This window comes from Cetorhinus maximus, chromosome 26 (assembly GCF_964194155.1).
Source record: "Cetorhinus maximus chromosome 26, sCetMax3.hap1.1, whole genome shotgun sequence".
Lineage (NCBI taxonomy): Eukaryota > Metazoa > Chordata > Chondrichthyes > Lamniformes > Cetorhinidae > Cetorhinus > Cetorhinus maximus.
The window spans coordinates 37,998,865-38,023,240 of record NC_135904.1 but is presented as its reverse complement, the minus strand read 5'-3'; the positions used below and the strand labels follow the sequence as shown (position 1 = coordinate 38,023,240).

Below are 24,376 nucleotides of genomic sequence, written 5' to 3'. Positions count from 1 at the left end.
CTTATTAAAACCCCCGCTTGTGAGAAGCATTTCAGCACCTCCTCCAAGTTAGCTAAGTGTTCTTCTTCAGTTAGTCCAGTGACTAAGACATCATCCAAATAAACAACGACATGGGGCAGTCCCTGGAGCAGATTTTCCATGGTAGGCTGGAAAATAACACACGCCGATGAGACCCCAAAGGGTAGTCGAGTATATTGATACAATCCTTGATGTGTATTGATGGTCACGAATTCCCTTGAGCCTTCCTCCAACTCTACCTGCTGGTAGGAGTGGCTCATGTCCAGTTTTGAATTTGTGGTGCTCCTGCCAATTTCAAATATTCGTCAATCTTCGGTATCGGGTGTCTATCAAGTTTGGCCACTCTGTGTACAGTTAACTTATATTCACCGCACAAGTGAACTCCTTGGTCTGGCTTCAGTACGAGTACTCTGGGTGCCACCCATGCGAATAATTGCACCGGTTGTAAGATACTCAACTTTTCCAGCCTGTTTATCTCAGTCTCAACCTTGTCTCATTGAGCATAAGGGACCGGTCTGGCTCTGATAAACCTGGGGGTTGCATTAGGGTCTACGTGGATTTTGGCTTGTAGCCCACGATCCCAGCTCGTCACTGAAAATGGAAACGTACTTTTGTAACAATTCCTGTAAGTTTCTCATTCTGATTTGAAAAATTTCAGCCCATTGAAATTTAATCTTTCTGAGCCAGATGCGGCCAATTAATCTGGGGCCCGCTCCAGCTACTACAATAAGGGGTAAACTTACAGACTGATCCCCATATTGCATCAGGACTTGACATATCCCTTTCACTCTTACTTCTTCACTCGTATATGTTTTTAATTTAGTGCCCGATTCTTCCAAATCTTAAAGGACGGACTCCTTTATTCAAGTACCTGAGTGTATGTTCTCCTACGACAGACATTGATGCCCCAGTATCGACCTCCATATTGATGGGTTGCTCATTGACTAATGACTACTTGGATTGGCTCAGTTCTACCCATTTTCAGGTTGTGTAATGAATAGATGTCAGATTCTGCTTCCACTGGTTCTTTAATGTGACAGATTTCATAATTTCTCCCTTTATTTTTAAAATGCTGTCTCAGCCGATCTGTACAGTGCCGCAGTGTGATCATTGCAGTGGCAGAAAAAGCATTCGATATTTCTGAACTGTCCATTGCCTGCAAGTTGCCTGGATACATTTCTCTCATTAATGCCGTGGGTTTTCACTGTAGTACTGTTTTCTTCAATGGTCTGTACGTAGTAAGCATTTCTCACCTTTCTGCAGAGTCCGACATTTTAGCACCTTTTGTCACCAGCCCTTCCCGCTCTACAAGATGGACGGAGCCATTTTATGCATCTTTCATTGCCTCAGAGTTTCTAACAGCGCTTTCCATGGCTGTTGCCAATTCTAATGCCTTACTGCAGTCTAGATTAGTTTCAGACAGCAATTGCTTTTGAATACCATCGACCCGATTCCGCATATCAATCGGTCTTTCAACTGGTCATTAATTGAAGTTCCGAACTCACAATATTCCGTTAATTCCTTTAAAGCAGCTACATGGCCAGCGATTGTCTCTCCTGGAAGCCTATTCCTTGAATTGAATTTAAAACGCTGCATAGTGACTGAGGGCTTTGGCTTCAGGTGGCTCTTGACAATATTTACTAACTCATTGAAAGTCTTCGTATCGGGGGTGTTAGGTGATGTGAGGCTGCGAATCAGCCCAAATGTTTTGTTCTCGCATGTGGACAAAAGAATCATCCTCTTCTTGTCCTCCCCCATGATGTCATTAGCGGTAAAGAAGAACACAAGGCGTTCAACGTAATGAGACCAGTCATCGGAAATGAGGTTGAATAGTTCAAGATGCCCAAACTGCAGCATACTCAATGACTAAGGAGACTGCGCTTTCAAACAGCTTCAAGGTAGTGGTGAAGTAACGTAGCTGACTAACCGCAGCTTTCTTGATTGCCGTCAATTGATCCGCTTTATCCTCGTTACCAGTTTTATGTTTTAGGTCATCCGGTTTGCTTTGTCCAGCTAATGTGAGCGGCGCCCTTGATATTAACACATTCATTGGTGCTTGAAACAACATAGGCAGAGACACCGATTAACTGAACAAACACTGGTGGTTTAATGGAACTAAGAACAGGACACTAACACAACGTGTGCTTCTTCAATCATCTCCAGCTCTAGACTTATAGTTACCCAAGTGGCCCCTGATGTATGGCGACTGGTCAATACAGCCACATGGTCAATTAACCACATTCTCTTAAAGGTACACAGCACTCCACTTTACCACAGAAAATATTCCAAAAGGCCTCTAACAAGATGCAGCTCAGCGATCTTCCTGATGCAGTATTCTTAGTAACTTGGTTCTTGGCCATGGAGAATCTCCCACCAGATCAATGAATTGTTTCCTTCGACATTTCCTCTTTTGAATTACGAGCAATTGTCATCACTAAAATGCTGCCAATTCCAACAGAGCTGCTGGGAAAAGTCTTTATGATGTTAACCTTCTAGGAGAGCCGAGCCTAGCCTGTCATATAGTATCCTATCTACTACAGCTCAAACACTGAGTCCATTGGTGGGTGTATCTCAGTAGTAAATGATTGAGGAAATTCACACATGGCAATGACTCGGTGTAAAATTGGCCTAAATTCATTAGGCACGCATTTCCTTCCACGACAAACGGCCCAACTCTGCTCTTAGACTGAAAACTTCCAGGAAATTGAGGGACGCGAGAGATTCCAGTGAAACAGCAATCAAAAGCTAATTGTAACTTGGATCTACCTGACACCACTTAATATCACAACTCAAATCTCTGTTTTAAGACAGTCAATAAAAAATGAATGGAATTGAGTAATATACACAAGGGGGTGAGTTATTAATGTGAGTCCGTGCCAAGCTCAATAAATAAATTCATCAAATTAATAACATAACACATTGAAGAGTTAGACTGAGTTGCTTGATCTGGAGGAAAACATGTTTCACATTTCATGACTGTGATTCAGTTAGTATATATCACAAATATTAAAATGTTTGGCACTTCCACAAAACCTGCCTTAGAAAAATATCAGCTTTGTCTTTATAAATATAATGACTGACTTGAATATAAATACCACGGTCTGGTAAATATAGATCTTGTATTTCGAAGGTGTTGACCTTGGCTCGAGGCCAGGCCAAAAGCACAGGTGTGGATACAATAACTTCACTTACTAATATTTTTCTTAACTGGCTCCTGAGGATTTTTGAATAACTTACTCTGCATAACAAAGTGCTGCTACACCTTAATTACGTCAACTTGTAAAGGCATTTCTGTGGGAACAGGAAAGAAGGTTCACCGAAATAGTCCAGCGACACAAGTACGTCAGAGCAGAATGTCAGGGGAAATTTCAGTCATCAGATTGGAATTATTTTAGTTCTGGCTACCCTCACAAGTAATTGTATTTATTTTGGCTTATTTTTGAATGGATACGTCATTAAGGACAAACCTTAAGGAACCACTGAAGTTCTAATACGGTTGGTTGGCAATTTGCAAACAACGCTGAGCCCAGTTTACATATTTAAGGAGCCTAACAGGTTCAAGCAGATGCCCTGGTCTACGAAATATCCCTCCAGCCAAATCAGATACTCCCAATCCATATGAGGCATGACTGATCACAGTGTGGCATTTGGAAGCCTATGCCTAATTCATAGACGTAATTTACAGCTGTAATAATAACAATAACTTACTGGTATTTGTATAGTGGCTTTAATGTAAATTAACATCCCAAGGCACTTCACAGGAGGCCGACAAAATAAAATAATACACTAAGGCCCCGCTTTATGTTACTCTGTTTCTAAGCTGTTTCAGTTTGAGGCCGGTCAGTTAGTGGGAGCTGTATCCTCGTCTAGCGCCGCGAGTTTCATTTTAAACTTCACTTTCACATGTGTCTGGAGTAGGGCCGTGTGACCATTTCTGGAGCGGCCTCTGCCGACCTCTGACCTTCCCTCTGGTTGCCGACCCTCCAAATCCTGCCGACCTCTGACCCTCCCTCTTGCTTGCGGCTTGCCTTCTACAAGTCAAAGCTGCTCTCTCTGCCTCTCGCTGCTCATCTCCAGAGCCCTTGCTAATCCTGCAAAGGATTCAGGAGAGGGAAGTGGCGAGCGGGAGAGCGGGAGAGCTGGAAGGTCGATGAGAGGGAAGGACGATGGGAGGGAGGGACGATGAGAGGGAGGGACGATGAGAGGGAGGGACGATGGGAGGGAGGGACGATGAGAGGGAGGGACGATGGGAGGGAGGGACGATGGGAGGGAGGGACGATGGGAGGGAGGGTCCACAGCCATTGGGAGAGTCAGGATGTGGCAGAGACTGTGAACCGGAGGGTCAGTGAGTGGAAAGGTCAGGGCGACCAGGAGGTAACAGGATAGGCCACAAGTGGGAGCTCGGTGAGCAGAATTGGTGACAAGCAGGAGACAAGTAGACGGTTTCCACACTGTATTTCTTTCATACTTTCAAATTTATTTTATTTTAAAAGTTATTTCAATTAGCAATATAGGAATTTAGCAATGTAAAGTATTTCTACTTATCGGGTAGAATGTTTCAATTTTTGCTTCTGATGAGGAAGGTCCTACAGAACCTCACTTCAGCTTTGAGATTGGTTTTAGTGGGAAAATGTATTTCACTTGAAGCCTTTCACTTAAAGTCGCAGTTTTCAGGCACTGAAGTGAGGGCTTATTGATCAAATTGAATTTCTCTCCCATCGTCATTCCCTATTCACCCCATCAAAACTCTTCTTCAGTTTAAAATCTTGATTAAAAGGAGAGGGTAGGGGGGGAGATGGTGTGGTAAAGTATCAACAACAACAACTTATATTGCTATAGCACCTTTAATGTAATAAAACATCCCAAGATGCTTCATTGGAGAATTATAGAACAAAGTATTACATCGAGGCATGTCAGGACATATTAGGTCAGATGACTAAACACTTAGTCAAAGAAGCAGGTTCTAAGGAGTGTCTTAAAAGAGGAAAACTAGGTGGAGAGGTTTAAAGGTTTTGGAGAGGCTGAATTTTACTGGGGTGGGGGCGCGGGGAAGGGGGGTGCAGGGTATGTATAGCGCTCACCACCCTCTGGAAGAAATGTAGGATGCCAGCAGACCCACGTTAAACAAGGCCACCCTGCAGCAATAACACACCATGGGCAGGATGAGCGATGTGAGAGTGAGATTTCCACCCCTCAGTGAAGATCTGTCTTTGAGAGTTGCCAGCCAATCTGACCGGCCAGTAGCTCTAGCAGTCCCAGTGGCAATGCTGGGACGGACAGATAAAGAGGGAGTAGCCACCAGGGAGAGGTAAATCTGGGGTTTCGGACAGAGAAGGATTGGGGAGCTATGTAGGGGGTGCGAGGGGTGGGGGAGGCTGGTTAGGGGGTTGAATTTGGAGGCCATGGAGGGAGGAACAAAGTGAGGGCGGCATAATCTTGAGGGTGTGCCTCCGATATACTGAGCAGAATGAAAAAAACAGTAAAACCTGGAAATGAGTGGGACTGGGTCTGAGCTGGAGTTCCAGTTTAAGACCAGCACCAGTCAGTTCCCAAGTTTTACTGATTTTCCCTCCTGGGAGGGTGCACCCCTCATCCCTCTACGCCTCCCCCCCACCACAAGACAGGCCCCCTTCCTCCCTTCCTTCCTTATAAATAGTTTGCTTAAAAAAACATCTTGCCCACTTCCGGCTGCCTGTCCACACCAATGGTTTTAGGGCGTGAGTTTTATCTGAGTCCATTAGCTTGGTAACAAACTCAATTTACCCTTAATTGTTCATTTAAAAATGGCAGCTAGGCTGCCAACTGTGATGCCCGCCCACCCGCTGTGTTATGGAGGACAGCTTGGGGGTGGGCTGGGAGGTGGTGGACTTGCCACACCCTCATATTTTATATGCCCCCCACCAAAAGTGCCGGGGGGTGGGGGGGGTCTATAAAATCCAACCCAGTGTCCCAGAGCTCGGGCAACTGAAGGTCCGACCATCAATGGTGGAGCAATTATGTTTGAGGGCTGCAGTAAAGGGCAGAATCAGAGCAGCACAGATATCTCGGAGAGCTGTGGGGTTGGAGGAGATTACAAGGATAGGGAGGAGAAAGGCCATGGAGGAATGTGAAAACAAGATTGAGAATTTAAAAATCAGGACATTGCTTGACCAAGACTCAATATTGGTCAGCGAGCAAAGGAGTGAGATAGCGGAACAGGACTTGCAGTGATTTAAGACATGGGCAGCAGAGTTTTTCGATGGCCTCAGGTTTACGGAGGATAGAGGGTGGGACACAAGCCAGGAGCGTGTTAGGATTGTCAACTCCAGTGGTAATGAAAGCACGGATGAGGGGTTTGGCAGCAGATGAGCTGAGCCTGGGTGAAGTTGGTGGTGGTATAGTGGGATTGTCATTGAACTAATATTCCAGCAACCCTGGGTAATACTCTTGGGACCCACCACAGCAAATGAAGAAAAATCAGGAATTAAAAGTCTAATGATAACCATGAAACCATTGTCGATTATTGTAAAAATCCATCTGGTTCACTAATTCCCTTTAGGGAAGGAAATCTGCTGTCTAGCCTATGTGTGACTCCAGACCCACAGCAAGGTAGTTGACTCTTAACTGCCCTCTGAACAAGGGCAATTAAAGATGGGCAATAAATGCTGGCCTTGCCAGCGACACCCACTGGCTGAATGAATTTTTTAAAAATGTTATAGAGCGGAAATCGGCGGTCTTAGTGATCTGAGTTTGGAAGCTCGATGATAGGCAACTAAGCAACATTTGAAAAGCCATGGCCCGATAGATTTGTCATCCTGCTTGCCTCACCATCGATTCCCTTTAATATTTTCACTTGTTGTAAGAGGATCCTGATCAAAGGCTGGATTCCCTCCATGTTGCCACATGGTTATGGCTGGATCTGACTCTGTGCAGAATTTTGGTTTGTGCTCAGGCTGAAGCTAGGCCTAGATTAATTGAGGGTCCAGCTCGGTCTGAGCTGGAGATAGACCTGGAGCTGAAGGTCAAAAGTCTTTAGAATTTAGGATTCAACTAACACTGACTCTTTGTAATGAAGTGAGAGAAACAGTGATACCATTATCTGAGCACATGTAGATGTGGTCTTCAGTATTCCATTAGTTAGTTACATAGGGATTAACTCACAGAAACAGGGTAAAGGGCATACCCAGTCCATGTCGGTACTTATCCACCACATGCGCAGTATTCTAATCCCATGTGTCCATTTTGTTCCATTTCCACTAATCTCCTTTCCTTCAAAATCACATGGGTGCCCACAAGATGGCACTTGCTCTGTAAAAACTCAATTAAATAATGAGACTGTTATATCAAGACAGAGATAGATTGTGGGAAAGTAGAACGTAGGATTAGATGGATATTCGAGGGAATAGTTCTGGGGGCTGTCTGGATAGAAGGCACTGTCTGTTCCAGTCCAGTATCCTCTTATGGAACCTTAACAAAATACAGGCTTCACTTCATCACTGGACTACCACACTTGTTCGATAACACTTCATATCAGGAATTGTCTGCCAAAACCCTCATCAATCTATCCTACCAAACCTGTCAGTGTAGTGAGTGAGAATAATCCAATCCCACCATGGCAGTTTGAGAATTTGAAGATCATTTTATAAAGAAAATCTGAAGGTGATAAGGTCAGGCTGATTTCTGTAAAATAACCATGAGGCTGTTGGGTTGTTGTAAAAACCCAAGAAGTTCACTAATATCCTTCAGGGAGGAAAATCTGGCCTACATGTGACTCCAGTCCCATACCTATTTGGCTCACTCTAAGGGTCAATAAATGCCAGCCTTGCTAGTGATGCCCATACTTTGAGAATTGGAAGAGCAATTTGTGTTTAGATAGGACCTTTACCATGGTCAAAAATGCCCCAGGGAGGGTCACAGAAGTGTCATCAAACAAAATGAGAACTTCAGAGTTGCCAAAAAGTTTTAAATTTCCTCGTAGATTTTCTTCTTTGATTGGATTAGTAGCAAAATTATAAAATCCACAAATGCATTAATACTACAATAATCTGTCACACACACTGGGAAAAATTAAATGAAACTGGCTATCAGTTATGAAAGCATGATTTTCCAAGTAACAACTAACTTTATCCATGATTGCTGAGTGTCAGTGTGGCTCAGTTTATTGTGTGATTGTCACTAAGGTTGTGGGTTCAAATCCTATTCCAAGACTTGGACATAAAAAGGCGATGCTGATGTTTCGATGCAGTTTTGAGGAGGTCCTGCAATGCTAACTTTCAAATGAGATGTTAAGTTGAGGCTCTGTCTATTGTCATGGATGCAAAAGACCCAACGTTATGATTTTGGAGATGAGCAGGTCAGGTTTCCTGGCCAATATTTATTCTGCAATTAACGTCAAAAATCAGATTATCTGTTTAGACACATAGGAAATAAGAGCCATTTGGCCCTCTCCACCATTCGATAAGATCATGGCTGATTCGAGTTGTGGTCTCAGCTCCACTTTCCTGTCTGCCCCCCTCATAACCCTTGATTCCCTTTTCTATCAAAAGTCAATCTAACTCGGCCTTGAATAATTATCACATTGCTGTATGTGGGAGCTTGCTGTGCGCAGATTGTTTACGCTGCTCTCTACACCACAACCGTGACGACAATTCAGAAGCATTTCATTGGCTGTAAAGCACTTTGGGCTGTCACGAAAGGTGCTATATAAAGGAAGTTTTACTCTACTACATAAGTTCACAGTGCTGGGTAGGTGAATGCAGACCTAATCAGAGTCAGTGCATAAAAGTTACCATTGTTACTTTTTATATTATTTTCAAAAAAATAGTTGGACAATGAGCAAGAAATAATTAGCTTAGAACATAAGAAAAGTAAATTGTTTTGTATAAGGACCTATTGGCATTAGCATCAGATTTTTGGAACAGGAACTCAGCTTCATATTACAAGGGTCAAAGCCATTTGTTTGCAGCCTGTCACAGTAACCAGATTCAAACCGCAGTATCATCCTGTCCTGGCAATATGCCTGAAATGGAATGTGCTTTTTGCCTAGTTTTCAGTTTTCAAAAAAAAAGAACAATATTGAGGAAATCAGAATAAACTGTAATCTTGTAGCCCAGGAGCTGGAACTCCCAAACACGTTCTGTATTAGCTACACGAGCAACATTCTTTCTTCATCGCATGTCACTAACACAGGGAAAAAACACAGTGCTGGCATGTGCCCAAAACTGCTCATATAAAGCGCTGCAAACTTGAGTTCTCCACAAAACAGTCATGTCCCGGCCAAGTGGCTTGACACTGCTCATTTCACAGGGGACTTAAAGTTTGCTGTACTCAAGGAAAATATAAACATTACATTGACAGTTGCTAAACTATTCCTGTTCCACTTTGAATCCCAAAAGGAATTCACAGATAAGGATTAGGAGCCAGGCGGTGGAATGCCAGCCAGGACTGAGGCTTCTCAGCCACCAAGTGCTGGTGCCCAACCACAGACAGGCCTCACACTCTGACCTCGGAGTCTTCACTTCATTGACAGTTGTATTTCTCCTTCAACTTGACAATCCTACATCTCTGAGCTTCTGTACATGCAATATGGTTGCTGCTCTACCTCTGAAACATTGCCTGTGTCCACCTCACCACAGCCCATCTGCTGCTGATCCACTCAAATATGATTTTATTACCTCCAGACTCAATTATTCCAATGCTTTCCTGGTCGACCTTTCACCTTCCATAAACATGAGCTCATTGAGAACTCTGCTGCCCATATCCAAACTGCATCGAGTCCCATTCACCTGTCACTCCTGTTCTCCCGTCGCTCCCATTTGCCCCTCACCCGTCTCTCTTGTTCACCCATCACCCGTCTCTCTCGTTCATCCGTCTCTCTTGTTCACCCATCACCCGTCTCTCTTGTTCACACATCACCCGTCTCTCTCGTTCACCCATCACCCGTCTCTCTCGTTCATCCGTCTCTCTTGTTCACCCATCACCCGTCCCTCTCGTTCACCCATCACCCGTCTCTCTCGTTCACCCATCACCCGTCTCTCTCATTCACCCGTCTCTCTCGTTCATCCGTCTCTCTCGTTCACCCATCACCTGTCTCTCTCGTTCACCCATCACCCGTCTCTCTCGTTCACCCATCACCCGTCTCTCTCGTTCACCCATCACCCGTCTCTCTCATTCACCCGTCTCTCTCGTTCACCTGTCACTCCTGTGTTAGCTGTTCTACATTGTGTCCCTGTGCAGCAGCCTCGATTTTAACCTCCTATCTCTGATTTTAAAATCTCATCAGCCCCTATTTCCTCCTGCAGCCCTAGAATCCTCTGAGATCACTGCACTTCTCCAATGCTGCCTTCTTGCACTTTCCCCATTTTAATTGCTTCACCATTGATGCCTGGGCCCTAAGCTCTGGGGGATTTCCCTCCCTGAATCTCTATTCATCTAACTATCTCCTCCTCCTTAAAACCTACTCCTAGAACAAGCTTTTGATCACGTTTTGTTTGATAATCACTCCTGTGAAGCACTTTGGGATGTTTTACTATTTTAAAGGTGCTATATCAATGAAGTTGTTGTTATTAACAAAAAACTACTGCGGATGCTGGAAATCCAAAACAAAAACAGAATTACCTGGAAAAACTCAGCAGGTCTGGCAGCATCGGCGGGATGTTGAGGGTCATGAGGACTCGAAACGTCAACTCTTTTCTTCTCCGCCGATGCTGCCAGACCTGCTGAGTTTTTCCAGGTAAAGTTGTTGTTATTGTTGTTCTTGACACAAATTGGCCACTACCCAGGCCGGTGTTGTTTCTTCAGCTCCTCCCTCCTCTTCCATGTATAAACTCACTTTCCACAATCCATTTCCTACACTGTGCCCCTCCCACCCTGTTAGCCCACTCAACATTAACACCCCTCACAATCCACTTTTTGGAGGGTTCATTTGCCAAACCTCCTAACCAGCATAAACATACCAATCAGTCACAAGGATTATTGAAACAATTCTTTTTTAAGCTCAGACTACACACAGATAATGTTCACTGGGAGGCTATAATGCACATTCTGACCTCAAACTCAAGCTGACAGTCTGGCAAATCATGGGACTAATACATCATATCCTGTCAAGCTTTTTAAGTCACCATCATCCTAGAAGTCCATAGGTTGCTCTCTCATTAGAGAGAGACGACTGGTGGTGAGTTTAACCTGAGGGTTACCACAGCTCAGGTGAGGTTCAGAAGGCATGGTGACCTTCATGGATGACTTCAACTGGCACAGGAATTGAACCAGTGCTGTTGGTATCACTGTGCACCACAAACCAGCCTTCCAGCCAACTGAGCTAACTGACCCCCCTCCTGGCAAGGCCAATGATTGGCAGTAGTTTAAGACATGTTCCCTTAAATGCACATCATACCACAACCTTCACCTTCTCCCAACAACACATCTTGCCCACCTTGCTCGGTCTGCCTACCAGTCCTGCGCATATTGAGTCTTCATTAATTTCCTTGTGAATACACCAGTCACAACCTCACTCTCATCAGCCTGGTCCTGTCTGACAGCTGATGATGCGCAATGCCTGCTTTTTCCTGTTTACTGAGGCATGTTCCGCAATACTCTAACATATTTCATAACCCGACAACTGTGCCCCTCATCTCTCAGATCCACTGTAACCTGTCCCACTCTGTTCTGATTTGAATGTCTCTCTCTCTTCCTTTTCTTTCATTCGTTCTTGGGATGTGGGCATTGCTGGTTGGGCCAGCATTTATTGCCCATCCCTAATTGCCCTTGAGAAAGTGGTGGTGAGCTGCCTTCTTGAACCGCTGCAGTCCATGTGGTGTAGGTACACCCACAGTGCTGTTAGGGAGGGAGTTCCAGGATTTTGACCCAGCGACAGTGAAGGAACGGCGATATATTTCCAAGTCAGGATGGTGTGTGGCTTGGAGGGGAACTTCCAGGTGGTGGTGTTCCCATGCATCTGCTGTCCTTGTCCTTCTAGGTGGTAGAGGTCATGGGTTTGGAAGGTGCTGTTGAAGCAGCTCTGGTGAGTTGCTGAAGTGCATGTTGTAGATGGTATACACTGCTGTTGCTGTGCATCAGTGGTGAAGGGAATGAATATTTACGGTGGTGGATGGGGTGCCAGGCAGACTATTTTGTCTTGGATGGTGTCGAGTTTCTTGAGTGCTGTGGGAGCTGCACTCATCCAGGGAAGTAGAGAGTATTCCATCACACTCCTGACTTGTGCCTTGCAGATGGTGGACAGGCTTTGGGGAGTCAGGAGGTGAGATACTTGCAGCAGAATTCGCAGCCTTTGACCTGCTCTTGTAGCCACAGTGTTTATTTGGCTGGTCCAGTCCAGTTTCTGGTCAACGGTAACCCCGAGGATGTTGATGTTGTCTTTAAGAAGATAAGATCATAAGGAATAGGATCCGGGGTAGGCCATACAGCGCCTTGAGTCAGCTCCACTATTTAATAAGATCATGACTGCTGTTTGACATCAACTCCACATTCCCATTCTCACCCCCAAGTTTCTTGATTTTCTAGAGTCCAAAAATCTATCGACCTCTGTCCTAAATACACTCAAAGCTACAGACAGTCCCGATCCCGCCCGCTATCATGTCATCTCCTGGGAGAGGTGAAAAAATAAATAGATTCTCAGGTCAAATGAGGAACAAACAGGTCACCCTGCCCTGTAGGTGAGAAAGAGCTTGGAACCTTTCTGGGATGTTTAACATTTTTATTACATTGCGGTAGCTGCACCTTCACTGATTTTTTTCCATTACAAGATTTTTTATTTCCAGCTTCAGTTCTTGCAGAAGTTTTGTTTCCAGTTGCTTGTGGTAACCAAGGTGCATTTGGAAAAAGATCAGTTCAAGAGCGGTCAAGAAAACAAGTGGCGACTGCCTCGTGGTTGTTATGTAATGCATCTGTCCTTACCCCAACATCCCCATTAAATAGCCAGGTATCCCTCTTGGCCATATCACTGGAGACCCCACATCACACAGCAGGCTGCCACAAGTATAGGCCATCTCTTGGATCATGACCTATCTCTCAGACATGGACCTTCCTGTGGGTGTAAAGGGCATTACTGCACTGAAACTTAATGCAACTGGATTCTTCCAGACCAGCACCAATAACTTGCCAATCAATCATTTGGCTGCCCATTGTTATTCCAAACAAGTGACAGAGGGTTTACAAGGAGCAACATGTCTGGCACCTTTCCTGGGTACAGGAGGTCAGTTCAACACATGATAAAACATTTTCTGAGAATTTATGCTGATCACTCAGAATGATAAGCCCTCAGCTCAGCAGAGGGAGTGTTGCTCGTGAAGACAACTATTCCCAGCTCAGATCTTGCCAAGTGTGAAAAATTAGGGTTTATATGAGTAAAGTAAGAATCCTGCACAGGAGGCTGCACTTGGGATCAGTCACTGTGTGTGGATGCAGAATTTCACACAAACCACAGACTATCGGAATATTCTGGGACATGCTCACCGTTCTCTAAACTTCACATAACCCCATTTCTTTCAACTCGCCATAATGAACAACTCACCAAAGTGTTCTCATTTGGACAAAGTGGTTTTGTTCTCAGTCACACTCCCTGTTCCACACTTTGATTAAACAGAGTAATTCAGTAAAGATCCAGACCTGATGATTTCACCCAATGAGTTCTCAGTCAGCTGCTGATGCTCAATTTAAACTTCTTGGAGGCATCCACTCCACCGCCCCATCACCACCCCTGCCCCCCAAAATAAACCTGTTCCTTTAATCATCCATTGTGTAGATCTCCAGCACATGAGCTCCCAGAACCATGTTTTCCTTTGCTGTTGAGTCTCAATAGTTACAGTGCAGTGTGGGGCTGAGGAAGAGAGATTTCTGCCATTAATTATGATTAAACCACAGTTGCTTGAGAAATGTTACAGGATTCAGTGTGCTGTGATTGGCTATTAGTTTATGTCATCACTCTGAAGCTGTATTCTCTGAAATGTTATCTTTCTAATAAGTGCTTTCCTCTGATCCTGCCAATTAGTTTTAGATAATTACAACAGAAACATAAGTACTAAAATTAGGGATTATGTCCTCAATCTATCTCCGTTTCCAGCTAGGCAGAATCCAACCATCTCCCTTTGACATTCAATGGCATTACCATTGCTGAATCCCCCAGCATTAACATCCTGGGGGTTACCATTGACCAGAAACTGGACTGGACTAGCCATATAAATACTGTGGCTACAAGAGCAGGTCAGAGGCTGGGAATTCTGTGGAGAGTAACTCACCTTCTGATTCCCCAAAGCCTGTCCACCATCTACAAGGCACACGTCAGAAGTGTGATGGAATACTCTCCACTTGTCTGGATGAGTGCAGCTCCAACAACACTCAAGAAGCTTGACACCATCCCGGACAAAGCAGCCCACTAGATTGAACCCCATCCACCACCTCCAGCATTCACTCCCTTCACCACCGACACACAGCAGCAGCAGTGTGTGTACCATCTATAAGATGCACTGCAGAAACTCAGCAAGGCTCCTTCAACAGCACCTTCCAAACCCGCGACCTTTACCACCTAGAAGGACAAGGGCAGCAGATAGATGGGAACACCACCACCTGCAAGTTCCCCTCCAATCCACACCCCATTCTGACTTGAAATATATCGCCGTTCCTTCACTGTTGCTGGGTCAAAACCCTGGAACTCTCTCCCTAACAGCACTGTGGGTGTATTTACACCACATGGACTGCAGCGGTTCAAGAAAGCAGCTCAACACCACCTTCTCAAGGGCAACTAGGGATGGGCAATAAATGCTGGCCCAGCCAGCGACACCAACATCCCACGAATAGATTATCCAAAAGAAAAGGAGGAACGACTAATCCTAGTAAAAGTCCTTCCAGAATTGATCATCTGTTTGAAGAATAAACTCATAGTCTATCTCTGTGGAATGAGGGAAGTATATTTAGTTATTAATAGCTACACATCAGAAGTATTTTGTTTTCATAGTTTGCTAATTGGCATGTAAGTATGTGCCAAGAATGTGGTCAGGGCCTCCAGTGATGTAAAGCCTTGTGTACAGGAAGTACAGAGTCAGGACCATTTATGGGAATTGAAGGTTATTGACAGATCAGGTGACAGAGAGGGAAGGGACAATGTCCTGAATGTGAGCCCCTGCCTAGCCCACAGAAACAGGAGTTTGAAAAATTGTCCCTACACTCGCACCAATCAGTGCCAACGATTTGCTCTCATTAAATCATGGCAACAATCTTCATTTAAAAGGTCTATGTTGGGGTGCATCATTGAAAAATCAGCCCTTGGTGTAAACACTTTGGTCTCTGGCACTACATCATTTTTTTCCTGCTGCTGTTGGAAGAACTTCAATATATTGTCACGTGTAAACTTTGGCCCGCTAAGGAGGGGAACTTAATGTAGTAAATTCTGGAAACTCCTGCTCATCCCGAAAATATAAGTTGTGTGACAGCACGCTCCTGGGAACTTAATTATTTTCAATCAGTGACATTGGTTAAACTGACCATGGGTGTGTCACTCTGTACATGGTGAAGCAGTTCTTTTGAAATAAAGACAGTGATTAACAATATTTTTACCAATTATATTTTTATAATTATTATTTTGAACTTCAAAGTGCCTTTTCCAGTTCTGACTCAATTCACGCAGATTTAAATCAAAACCAATAATGTGCTTAATGTAGAACAGTGCAGCTTGAATCTGAGACCCTCTGTGACAATAAGGTAGAGACTGGGTTAAAAATTGAACCTCATTTTGCCTGCTTTACAGGTAAGGTCATGTACGGGTATAAGTTCCATACATTGCAGCTGAGGCCTGCTGATAGAAGTTAGGCAGCAGTGAGTGGGTCAGCAGTCTGACCCATCCTAACCAGCATTCTTCAGTGCTCCTCCCACCACAGCTAGAGCTCCACTGTTTCAAAATAGATGATTAAAAGAGATCCTTTGTGGAGGCAGAGTCCTAGACTTTCTCCCAACTCCACATTACCCCCTCCCCTCATCTCCAGACTTCCCCACACAACTCCACAACTGTCATGATTACCACCACATCCCTCAGCCCCTCCTTCAGATCAGTGCTGGTGAGGCCGACAGCCTGATAGTCATCTAAACAACTACCGGAAGTGTCATAGGCCAATAGTGTCACTGAGGCCCAGGGATGTGTCTCAGGCCTCCCGGTTAGCGTGAATGCCGATTGTGGATGGACCCAGAGACATTTCTACGCAGAGACTGCTCCCCTTAATTCAAGGATAGTTCATCTGAAACATTGGATAATATTGAATTATTTTCACACTTTATTTTAATCATGTCATTTTAATTAGTTATTCAAATCACTGAACAGTTTGAATCTTTTGTGATTGTGGTACTTTATGTCAAGGATAAACTTAAGACTAGAAGCAAAACAAGGTACATTTTTCAGGTTCAGTACCCCTAGGGAGCAACAAACTAAGCAGGAAAATATAGCCTGGGAGGGTTGTCTGCCCTTAGGGAACACACTCATATTTTGAACCATTGACATTAAAGAGACGGAGGATTTGGCAAGTTCTTACACTTCCTCTTTCCAATGTTTTCATATTCACTTTGCTCAGGTGATTCAGGCCCTGAAAAATCTACCTCCATCAGTTTATTACTTTTTGTTCTGATAGTTACAGCAAATTATTAACATTAGTCCTGGGGACCTCCCATAGTGTTGCAGCAATTGGGGCTCTGTGTTGAGGAATGTTGGAGCTAATTTAGTGCAGGATGTGAGAGCCCTGGGCTGGAGGTACTAGGAGCTGGTAGGAATGGGAGCTGCTTGGCTGCTTGCTTGCCTGTAATGCTTCCCAGCTGACCTACTTTTCCGCCTCTTAGGAGGACCTCTTGATGCAACCACTTACTTGCCCACCCTGCTTCTGTCCAAGCTTTATCCCGAGTGTTAGTAACTCATCCGCACATCCAGAGTGAGTGATTCCTTGTCTACTCACTTGCTGAATACAGGCTTTGCCTCAACACATCTGCAGCAAGGGCTTTGCAGCCTGGACACTTGCATAACTGAGGCCTCCAATGGTTCTCAAACTGCCAGGCCATCCACTGAGCATTTTGTGGCCTGGTTTCATTGCTCACCTGTCTGCCTGGATGTGTGTCCTTTCCCACCTCCCACTTGTGTGTGTCCTTTGCCTATGACAGTTCTAGTTTGTACAATCTGAAAACCTCAGCGTCATGCGGCCCATAAAATCTGGAAGTCTGCCTCCCATTGGTGGGAAATATGGGATGGGCCGCAATAGGGGTAGAAGTGGGTTTCGAATGCCTGGCTTTAGACAGTTTCCCTGAGTTTCTGCAGGTCTTCCTGCAACTTCAGTTGGGCGATTGGGGGAAGCTGCACAGAAATTGATAAACATTCACTCCTTAGGGCCAAAGAGACCAGGATTTACCAAGTTGTCCGGAAGAAAATAGGACAAGAAGTTCTCCCACAACATAAAGCTTTACTTTCAAGTTTGTTAAAATACATTATAGCCTATAATTGTCACATACACATAACAGTAGGCATATACCAGTGTGCATATAGCAGTGTACATGCATATTTTCCAGTAGCTTACACATATACCAGTGTACGTACACATATACCAGTGTACTCACTCACTCAGCAGTACTCTTTGTAGTTTGATGCTTACAAACATATTAAAGGTTGATCTGCTGATATTTATGATGGCACCAGGTCACCTGTCTGAGTCCCCTGGCCTCTGAATTAACTAAAAACCAAACCTTTGAAGCTGCTGATCAATGGATAAAGATTCCGTGATCTGACATTTCTGCAGCTCCATAATGAGAGTGTAGGAACCAGAGGCAGAAAGTGAGGGAAAGCTTTAGGGCTGAATTTTGTTGCTTAGTGAAACTTGCGTCGGGCGGCTGAAAACAGAGGCAGGAGGAGCGTATATTCAAACTTGCCACACGTTTCCCAGCAGCCGCCATTTTGACTGGCACAGGAATCATGGGGGGTCATGACCCAATGCTGGAGGAGGCATGGGAGTATGGAGGGGGCATGGGAGTGGGTGAAGGGTGGGGGCATGGAAGGGTGAGGGCTAAGGGGCTTAACAGTCAACCACAGGACTGAGCTGATGTCTCAGTGAATGGAGGGGGGGCTTTCTAACCTGCTGGCCTTGGCATCCACCTGCCTTCATTCCCACCTTAGGCCTGCTCCGGGAGGACGTGGCCTCGAATCCAGTCTGACCCAACCCCCAGAGGGAAATAACACGCGTGTGTAGGTTCACTCAGAACTCAGGAACGCGATGATAGGAAATCTGGCCGACTCACCATTCTCAAGTCTATCATGAAAATCTGTCCCTAAAATTTAATGTTAACAGTAGAAAGGGATGAAAAATGAGAGCACACATTGGATTGGGAAAATAATCCGTGATTGGTTGATTGTTTCTTCAAGTTGAGTAAATGCAACAGTAATAAAGCAGCTCCTGACATCAGGAAGATTTATCACTGTAAGATTATTGTTTGTGTCAGAGCCAGAACGATCAGAATGCTAATGAAACCGGGCAGACATGAGGCATAGGTGAAGAATGGGTGAGGTGGAGAAACATTCAGAGTGGGTGAGCAGGCAGCCTTGGAGTGAATGGAGGTGGGTGTGCAGGTTGGTCACCCCTACAGCTGTGTTTGGAAACAGGCAATGGACAGAGACACTTAATGTTCCCCTGAAATAAGAACAGGAATTGCTCAACTGCTTTAGCAACATGAAACAGAAGAGAGGAGGCCACAGCCTGAGGATTAATAACAAGACTAACACAGTTCTGTTTTTTTTTAAAATGTGGTTTTAAAAAAGGACATTTTTGAACAACTTACCTCATCACCTTCCTCCACGTCACAAATTCTTTCCCCTGATGCTGGGTTGAATGTAGCAAATTTCTTTCTGCTCACAGACTCATGCCATTCATTGTTGATAAAAATCTATCAGAAAGAAAAAGCAGTAATTTAATGGGGATGGATTTTAACCCTGTAATAATATGGGTTATAAAGAGACTCACATTGTTGTGAAAGTGTTGGGTAAAAGATACATAGTAAAGAATAATGAGACGAGGTTCAGTTTGGTCAGTGATGGCTCATCAGTTCATAGACTAGAAAGCATCTCTTGCAATGCAATGTTTAAACACACCATGGTATTGAACCCCCTGCAATGTCATTGTTTCAAAACTCTGGGGTATTAACCTCTGCAATGCCATAGTAATAGAGCCAGAGTCATTACAGTACAGAAGGAGGCCATTTGGCCCATCAAATCCATGCTGGCTCTCTGTAGAGCAATCCAAGTAGTCCCATTCCCCCATTCTAGACCCGTGGGCCTGCAAGTTTATTTCCCTCAAGTGCCCAAATAATTTCCGATTGAAATCATTCATCGTCCCTGCTTCCACCACCTTCAAAGTCAGTGAGTCCCAGGTCATTACCACTCACTGCTTAAAAAAGTTCTTCCTCACATTACCCCTGCATCTCTTGCCCAAATCTGTGCCCCCTCTCCTTGTACCATCAGCCAATGGGTACAGTTTTTCTTTGTCTACCTTATTCAAACCTGTCATGATCTTGTACACCTCCATCAAATCTCCCTCAATCTCTTCTCCTCCAAGGAGAACGACCCCAGCTACTCCAACCTAATTTTTTCTCCAACTGAATTCATTCACGGGATGTGGGCATCACTGGCTAGACCAGCATTTATTGTCCATCCCTAATTGCCCTTACTTCCATCGCTGGAAATATTCTGGTAAATCTCCTCTGCACCCTCTCAAGTACCCATACATTCTTCCTAAAATGTGGTGACCAGAATTGGACCCAAAGCTCTAATTGTAGCCTGAGCTCCATAAAGGTTCAGTATAACCTCCCTGCTTTTGTACTCAATGAAGCCCAAGATCCCATGTGCTTTGCTAATTACTCTCTCATTGTGTCCTATCACCGCAAAGATCAATGTACATGAACCTCCAGGTCCCTCTATCCCTGCACACTGTTTAAAATCATGTCATTGAGTCTATTTTGCCTTTTCCTATTCTGCTGCCATACTTGATTGGCTAGTATGATAAATATAATCACTTCAATATATGTTTATGCTTATATATATGTCACCACAGGAAGTCATTGTAATATCACGTGATCCAGTTCTCTTACACAGTCAGTTAGTACATGTCAGCTGAAGCAACAATAGGTCTGCATTAAAGCTCCATGTCCAACCTCTGCCTACCCTTCAGCATTGTTTGTATTAATCTAGAAAGAGATATACAACATGGGGCGGGATTTTACATCCTGTGAGCGGGGGGGCTTGCCTGACCTGATAGGGTGTAAAATAGTGCGTGATGTCAGGCGATTGTCAGGCGAGTGTCCTGACATCAATGTACACTGGTGCGTTATTTTGGTCTGTGGGCGTGTACTACAGTCAGCAGCACATCCACTGATAACTAGGAGGCCTGTTAAAGCCCTTAGTGAAATAATTGAATGCTAGTTTTCGCTGCCCATCCAACCTTACAGTTGGTGGACGGGCGAATTGGCCAGACAGCCTCTGGATTTTTTATCAAACCTCATCCATGGGTGGGATGAGGTTTCCAGCAGTAACTTAAAAAAAAATTTTACACATCATTTTTAATATGTTCCTGTTCATGTGACTGAGTCACATGTGGGGACATGTTTCTCCCGTTTTTATAATCTTTATTTTTGTTTCCACAATTCTTCAGCTCCCTGAGGGAGATCCTGAGGGAGATCCTGAGGGAGATCCTGAGGGAGACCCTGAGGGAGATCCTGAGGGAGACCCTGAGGGAGACCCTGAGGGAGATCCTGAGGGAGATCCTGAGGCAGATCCTGAGGGAGATCCTGAGGCAGATCCTGAGGGAGACCCTGAGGGAGATCCTGAGGGAGATCCTGAGGGAGACCCTGAGGGAGACCCTGAGGGAGATCCTGAGGGAGACCCTGAGGGAGACCCTGAGGGAGATCCTGAGGGAGATCCTGAGGGAGATCCTGAGGGAGATCCTGAGGCAGGTCCTGAGGGAGACCCTGAGGCAGGTCCTGAGGGAGATCCTGAGGGAGATCCTGAGGCAGCCCCCTACCTTCAGGGGGCTTTCAGTGCACTTTGCCCATGACATGTGCAGTTTTCTGCTCTCCCTCTCCTCCCGGCCCCACCCCGGCAGCGCTGAGCTCCTGAGGCACGGTCAGTGTGAACTCGCGGTCAGGGGGCCGGTCGCGGGCGGTGGGTCTGTTCCAGTCCCAGGCCCGCCCGCTGCGCCCTCCCAATGACCGGAAAAGCCTGCTTGTGGTGGCAGTGATAGTGAGCAGACAGGATCACACAGCAGCTGGGAACAATGTGCGGGTCTGAAGCTCGACCTGAAGCACTGCCCATGGATTTCACACCAGGACAGCAAAGCTGTGACTATAGATTCAGACAACTGGGCAAACGCCCTGATTTATCCTGAGCCAGCAAGACAAAAAAATCAATAGTCAACATTAGGGAGCAATCCAGTTACAGGACATGTGTGAGGGATGGTCCGTCAAACATATCCCATCATCACCCAGAGACCCTCAACCAAACAGGATGGAAAAGCGGGACATTTATCCAAGTTGTGTTGTTACAACTTTAGTTAACGCCACTAGACTCAGCATTGTCAACACTTGCTGAGTTTCTGTTTGGTCCACCAGTGAGAACCAGGTCACCAAGCTATCGTCTCACCAAGTTGTCTTTGATCACAGACCAGCTACGAGGTAAGATGAAAGATGTACATGACATGTATGTGGCTGCAGAATTACTAACATTATATGCTGGGCAGAAAATGAGGGGCCGATACCCACAAGAACTGACATGGATCCCAACGGCGATGACCAAGGTCTTCAAAGGACCAGGTTTATAGGAGGTGACAACAAATGGTGTGGTACTGCCAAGGAATCAACCTCACCTCAGGAGACTCTCTGCTAGTCACGTGTAAAGCGGCTGATCAGTCTCTCCTGTGCTTACCCATCTACATTTTGCAGATGATGACTGACAACCAAGGACAATCCTCCAAACACAACCTTCAGGAGGAGAGGACAGGCAGTTTGAAAACACCTACATGTTATTGTCAGAAGTCTGCTTGAATCAGCCCAAGACCAGTATGGATCCAAAGATGAGAAGGAGCATTCCAAATGTTCTTGTTATAGTTGAATGTTTTATGTAAATAGTGTTATAGTTATCAAATTTCTTATAGTCCATAAAGGTTACTTATTCACATCCATGTTAATATTATACAGATGGGGTTGCTATTTAAAGGAAGGGTGATGCTGTGGTAGTGTATTTGTTAGTATGTTAAATATAATCATTTAAATATATCTTTATGCTAATATGTGTGTCATCACAGGAAGTGATGCGATATCACGTGATTCAGTTCTCTTGCACAGTCAGTTAGAATGTATGAGCTGAAGCAAAAGCCTCCATTAAAGATCCATGTCCAACTCTCTGCCTACCCTTCAGCTTCATTTGTATTAATCCAGAAAGAGGCAGCACAATATATCCCTTCTACCAAAGTGCATCACCTCACATTTCTGCCAGCCTATCTGTGTGCTGTTAAGACCATTGCTGTCATCCTCACTGTTTGCTAGGCCTCCAAGCTTGGAATCATTGGCAAGTTTGAAATTTTACTCTTTACTCCAATTTCCAGGTCACTTATTTATATCAAAAAAATGCAGCAACCCTAGAACTGAGCCTTGGAGAAAGCCAGTCTATAATCCCCCAGCATGAAAAACCCACCAGTTACCATCACCTGCTGCTTCCTGTCTTTAAACCATTACTTTTTATCCAAGCTGACACTGATCCTTCGATCCCACAAGCCTCAATTTTGTTAACCAGCCTTTCATGTGCTACTTTGTCAAATGCTTTCTCAAAATTCATGTAGACAAGGTCCATCGCATTCCCTTTATGAACCTTCTCAGTTACTTCATCAAAAAATTCAATTTGATTAGTCAAACACAATCTGCCAATGCTGGCTCTCCTTAATTAACTCCAACTTCTCCCAGTGCCTGTTATGTTTTCCCCGGAATATTGTTTCTAAAACCTTATCCACCAGTGATATTAAACTGACTGGCCTGTGGTTCCTATGATTAACCTGGGATGCAAGCCATCCGGACCAGGTGATTTATCCACCCTAAAGATATCCAGGCATTCCAGTATATCCTACCTATCAATTTTCACCCCATCCATTGCCCTTCTATCTCCACTGATACTTTGTCAGCTCCCTCTTTCTTAGTAAACACTGATACAAAGAATTCATTAAATATTCTAGCCTTGCCCTGCATCTCTAAGCATAGAACACCCTCCTTGTCTCTAATATGCCCCACACTGCCTTTTACTACCCATTCACTATTTACCTGGTGGTAGATTTTTCAGTTCCCTTTGGTGTTAACTGCAGCCTATTCTTATACTCTCTTTACCACTCTTATTATCCTCATCACTTCCCCTCTCAACTTAATATGTTTGTCCTGGTTCTCACTGGAAGAATTTTCCAGACACACATCACACCATCTTTTATAGTTTCATTATAATCCATCAGAATCTCTATCTCCTTGTCATCCAAGGACCCCCGGCTGTGTTACCCCTACATTCCACCCTTGTTGAATTGTACCCGGCCTGTATCTAGTCTATGGTGCAATTTTCCTTAGTGCTTCTGATATGTCTTCCTTTTTCCTCAACTGAGGAACTCCCCCCTCCCACCCCTCAAAACGATGGTTTAGAGGGCCCCGGACTGTGTTGTTTCATTTCACGCAATTCTGCTCTTACCTTTTCCCCTCCCTCTAAGATCCAGGATAGGGTTCCTCTTGTCCTCACCTTCCACCCCACCAGCCTGCACATTCAATCATCATTTCCACCATCTTCAGCATGATGCCACCACCAAACACACCTGCCCACCCCCTCTCCTTTCAGTATTCCAAAGGGACCACTCCCTCTCCATCGCGCTGGTCCACTCTTTAATCATGTTGAACACCCGACCCTTTCTTACGGCATCTTTCCATGCAGGTTCAGGACCTGCCCTTTTACCTCATCTCTTCTCACCATCCGATGCCCCAAACACTCCTTTCAGATGAAAAAGAAATGTACTTGTTGCCTATTCAATTTAATTTACTGTATTCATTGCTCGTGCTGCAGCCTCCTCTACATTACCTCAGCATTCCCTGTGGTCTTTACCCTCTGCACTTTGGCTGCTGCTCTAGGCTGAATCTATCACTTCCAATTCCACTTAATCATTTTTCTCCCTTTTTTCAACTTCTTTTGTCTCTAACCCTGCGAATTCCTCTCTCTTATCATCAAACATCCTTTCAGTTCTCCCCTTTTGGGTACTCTGTCCTCCCAATTCCCTACACCAACACTGCTGTACTTTTTGACCTTCCTATTCTCTTGCCCCTGTCCCAGGCTTGACTCCCT

General features: G+C 44.8%; 1 protein-coding gene across 1 annotated transcript in view; it reads right to left on the bottom strand.

The window, feature by feature from the left end:
- The window catches only part of aldh1a3 (aldehyde dehydrogenase 1 family, member A3), a 164,087-nt gene that overhangs the window by 105,891 nt on the left and 33,820 nt on the right, over positions 1–24,376 (bottom strand). The window contains exon 2 of the mRNA XM_078530494.1: positions 18,808–18,912. Within this exon, the coding sequence (XP_078386620.1) occupies positions 18,808–18,912 (105 nt within the window). The remainder of the gene's footprint in view (positions 1–18,807; positions 18,913–24,376) is intronic.